Source organism: Bombus pyrosoma, linkage group LG11, assembly GCF_014825855.1.
Source record: "Bombus pyrosoma isolate SC7728 linkage group LG11, ASM1482585v1, whole genome shotgun sequence".
Classification (NCBI taxonomy): Eukaryota; Metazoa; Arthropoda; class Insecta; order Hymenoptera; family Apidae; genus Bombus; species Bombus pyrosoma.
In genome coordinates this window covers 15,350,571-15,355,461 of record NC_057780.1, presented here as the reverse complement: position 1 = coordinate 15,355,461, position 4,891 = coordinate 15,350,571, and the positions used below count along the sequence as shown (strand labels likewise).

At 34.3% G+C, this 4,891-nt stretch overlaps 1 protein-coding gene across 1 annotated transcript in view; it reads left to right on the top strand.

Moving 5' to 3' along the window:
- LOC122573193 (7SK snRNA methylphosphate capping enzyme bin3) overlaps positions 1-4,795 on the top strand; it is a 5,623-nt gene extending 828 nt beyond the window's left edge. The window contains exons 2-5 of the mRNA XM_043739261.1: positions 101-383; positions 1,431-2,736; positions 2,810-3,028; positions 3,124-4,795. Coding sequence (XP_043595196.1) covers positions 1,441-2,736; positions 2,810-3,028; positions 3,124-3,528 — 1,920 coding nt within the window. The 5' untranslated portion in view covers positions 101-383; positions 1,431-1,440 and the 3' untranslated portion in view covers positions 3,529-4,795. The remainder of the gene's footprint in view (positions 1-100; positions 384-1,430; positions 2,737-2,809; positions 3,029-3,123) is intronic.
- Positions 4,796-4,891: the final 96 nt, after the last annotated feature.

The following is a 4,891-nucleotide window of genomic DNA, read 5'->3' as shown; positions in this document are numbered from 1 at the left end:
TATATATATATATATATATATATATATATTCACATATATACATGTTTCCTTTTGGAATATTCGAACAATTGAATTACAAAACTTTCTGCAATTTTCTAAGGGTTCTGCATTTATACAGTATTCAAAAAATTGTTTTCGTCCAATCAAATTGTATTTCGGAGCCGAAAATTGCCGAAGCTATGTTCAGTTCATTCGGGTACCCACATAGAAAATGGAGTTTGAGCAAAGCAAGCAAAGCAGCTATTCGCCATCGTTGATGGGCGCACAACGACAGTTCGGAGCTGGGTGCATCACATATTTTGTGACAAACGTGGATTTTTGTGCTTAATGCGAGCAAGAAGTATACTGAACTGAAACCAAAGTCGGGTGCAAGACATTTGACGGTAAGTTTATACGTTTAGCAAGGCATCTAAAGGGAAAAATCCAAAACGAAAACCGTAGGGTTAGACGACCATTCGTTTACAAAACGCCATAAACCATAATCTACGCATGCGCGGTCGCGGGAATGATAAATTTACGCAGAGAGTCGAGTATACCGTGAGTTAAAACGATATTTGTATACCTACGTTTTTTACAATAACTTTAAACGATCAATTGATACATTAAAAACTATTTACATTAACAATGTTCTACGTATGAAAATAGCATACAACTATTTTCAATAATGCGTTATAAATGTATCATATAATAAACATAAAAATTTGACAGTTGAAATAGTATTTGTTCATCTGCTTTTGATTCTCTTAAGAACTTATAGGAGAAAACTAACTGTTTATGACACCCTTGAATTCGTCTCGACGCCGTCTTTAAAATTAAATTAAAAAAGTCATATAATGTCACTGAAGAGATGATTATGATGGTTGATTTTTTATTAAATAAAAAACTTTTTTCTATTTTTAATACATAAATTTGTTTTGATCCCAATTGAATGCTTACTAACTTAATTGAGTTATTATAAAAATATTAGGCGTACAAATACTTTTAAAGTCACGCGATTTTAAATAGCTCGCGGGACGACAAATAATTGCTTCAACCACTAAGAAATATTCTTTTAAATTTATGTACGTAATATGTACGAACAAGATTTTATGTGATAAATTCTTATGTGATACGATGCGTTCGTTGTTCGGTTATTCATTATAGAAGAAGATTATCTTAAAGCCTACCACAACGCCTTTTCTTTTATGTTTTACGTTATTCTTTGATAACGTTTATGTGCTTAGATAGTTCGGAATTTTACTACAAAAATTTTCATCGACTATGTAGAATTTACATATACCATGTTAAATAAATATAATCCGAGTTTCAGGCAATATTTTTTAATTTAGGTTTACTATTTATTTTCATTTTTTCGAATTGTTATCTTTTTAATGGTATTTATTAATTTTTAACACAAAATCTAAATCTAATTTCTGCCACTCTCTTTTTAGATTCTAAAAGATGTCATCCACACAAGTTGATCGGTCCACCAAAATGGGTCATATTACTAAGAAGGAAAATGAAAAATCGAGAAAGACATTTAATGCTTCTCATAAAAAACACAAGCACGAAGACAGTCGTCATTTTAAATTTGGTAGGAAACGTCTACAGAGTTTTATTAGCAACGGTAAATTCTTTCCACCATATAAACGTAGGAAGAAGGAAGGTGCAATTATTCCACCCACAAAATTTTTACTTGGTGGTAACATACGCGATCCTTTAAATTTAAATAGCATGCAGGATGAGGAAATAAATAGAGCTATGAATGCTGTTACACCTAAGTCTAGCCCATTGCCCACACCTAGACATAAAACAGAGGTTATCGAAGTTATAATTCCACCAAATATCTGTGACCCTTTGAATCTAAGCAATTGTAATGACAACGAGGAATATGAAAAACAACTTATATCCCCAACTAAGAAATGTTCTAAGCGACGAAATAGAAAGAAAAAACGGGCATCCTCTGGTTCTGGGAATGATGCAAGTGATTCAACTGAAATCAAAATTAAAGACTGTGATGCTATCGATATTGTAGAACCCATGGAACAAAGTGTTCTAGACAATATTGTGACAGAGCAACAACAACCACCACTGAATTCATCACCGACTAATGCATCCAGTCAGCCTAAAGAGACAAAACCAGAAAGTTCACAGAAAGACAAGAATAAATTACGTTTGAAAGGTTTAGAGGAACCTAAAGACAAAAGATTAAGGAAAGTGGATGTTAAAGATAAAATTGTCAGTCCTGTAATTCCACAACCTGGTGGCTGGAAGACCAGACCACTGCATAGGCCAAGTCAAGATAAGAAGAAGAAACAAACGATGCCCAGGTTCAGAGAGAAAGATGCTCGTTATCAATATGGAAATTACAACAGGTATTATGGGTACCGTAATTCTCATAATGATATGGATACAAGACTGACAGTATTTGTACAGTACAAATATTTATTTATTGACAAAGATGTATTAGACATTGGTTGCAACATTGGTCATATTACTCTTTCTGTTGCAAGAGATTTCTCTGCCCGCAGTGTAACTGGTATAGATATTGATAGAACTCTCATCAATATAGCTCGAAAAAATATTAAACATTATGTCAATTGTGCACAGTCTCCTGCTGGTAACGAGGATAGTGATCACCAAGATGTAAACTTCTTTCCAATATCTATGCCAATTATTTATGGTCCAGTTGACATTCCAGGTTTCACAAAGAATAAAAGTCACAGAGGTTTCCCTTACAATGTCACTTTTGTACAGGTATTGTATTAAATTACATATATTATATCACGTAAATTTAAGTTCTAAAAAATTTTAATATATTTATTTTTAGGGTAATTACGTGCTCGAGGACGATTCACTATTATGTACAGAACAACCGCAGTTCGACACAATTCTTTGTCTGTCGATAACTAAATGGATACACTTGAATTTCGGAGATGCAGGTTTAAAACAGGCTTTCAGGCGTATGTACGCACAATTACGCCCCGGTGGAGTTTTATTACTAGAACCTCAAGGTTGGAGTAGTTACACCAAGAAGAAGAATCTTACAGTAAGTATTTCCCTACTTGTTTTAAAAGATATATTTAATCATTATATTATCCTAAAATTGATATATATATATATTACTTTGTTTTCTTGTCATAGGAACGGATATATAAGAATTATGAGAGTATTGAATTTCGACCGCATAACTTCACGCAGTATCTCTTATCTTCTGAAGTCGGCTTTTCCAAATACGAGGTGTTATCGATACCTCCGCACCCATCGAAAGGATTCCAACGGCCGATCCATTTGTTCACCAAAGCTGGCCTATCGCAAGAGAGATCTGATAATTCTGTGAAAAACGCAACAAAACAACAAGAACAAGAGATTGAAGAGAGGAGAGAATTGGAGCAGGAGCAACAGCATGAAGGGAAAAGAGAATTGGGACAGAAACGAAAAGATGAGGAGAGGGCGGAATTACAAGAGCAACGAAATGATGAAGAGAGAAGAAAATTAGAAGAGGAGCGAAAGGACGAGGAGAGGAAAAAGTTCGACAATCTAACTTAATCATGTGGATGAGGAGGCTGCGAGGTAGTGCCGGATCCTTACCGGCTAAAACCTCTAAAGTGGGCTACCACGGCGCGATCGAGGAAGCTCTGGGAATTTCAATGGAATACATCACAGAGCTCCCCCGCGCCACGCTTAGGGCCTGTCTTCAGAGGGGATTAACAAGAGCCTCTCGTCGTACCTCGATTCCGCGGCGCTGTAGGACCTTATTATAAGTGTCAGTTTTTTTATTCATTATTCTCCTCTACTTTCAATAATGTCAAGGTTATATTATATATTTATTATATTATATTATATTTATGTCAAGGAATTATATTTTTAAGACACCAGTCCTCAGTTAGCAGATAATGTATACAAATTATGTTAAATTTTATTCATTTTGAAGCAAAAATAAAACGTAAAATGGTCTTTACAAACTCGGCTTAAATAAAACGTTATAGGAATAGAGGAAGGACAATGGATAAAAACAGCTGATACTTGTGTCTAAAGAGATCAACTGTGCGATTGTTAATACTAGAAATAAAAAAAAAGAGAAAAGGAAAACACGGCAAAAGCTTCCAAAACACGGACGTACGGGTGGCTTTCCTTCTTGTATTATCTAGTCTGTATATCATAGAGGAAGAATGGAATAATCAGTTGACAGTAACTTTGTAGTTCAAAACGAAACTTCGTTTTCAATTCAAAACTTTCTCGCACGTTCCGCGAAACATTTCTGTTCGAGTATGTTTCATGCGCTCCAGTTGTAATTATACGCATTTTTTGTTCAAGTTCCATTTATAAAATAACCACTTTGCACGCATTTATCACGATTTAAACTGATGATGAAACTGAATAATAAATCATCACGGGTAGAGTATGGCGTCTCGTGAAATAAAGTGATTAAGCATTGGAAAACACAATAAGGAAATTGTTCAGTAATTAGTAATTGGTCTTCTTCTGATATAAATTGTACTGGTTTACATAATTTTATGTATTTGTTCCTGTTTTATACTTGGCCGAATTTTAAACAACTGTCTTTTCGTAGCGCATAGACATTTTGAACACGAATGCGGCCGGCACGTTCATACCTTTCTATCCTTGAATAGCTATGCGATACGAAGTTCGATGTGAAAAAAATGAGAGAAAGATGTTTCAAAGGAGGAAAGGAGACGTGGACGTGTTACGTTTGAGAGAATGAAAGGAAAATGAATCACTTAGACGCTTACCAAGAACACTCATAGTGTAAGAAATAAAATTATTAATAATAAAGAATCGCTTTGAGTTACTAGTTGTGTATACTTTACTCTTACTGATTACCTGTAGTAAAAAAAATTTGTCATTATTTTTAGAATACGTCTAATAGTTAATAGTAATGATTCAATCA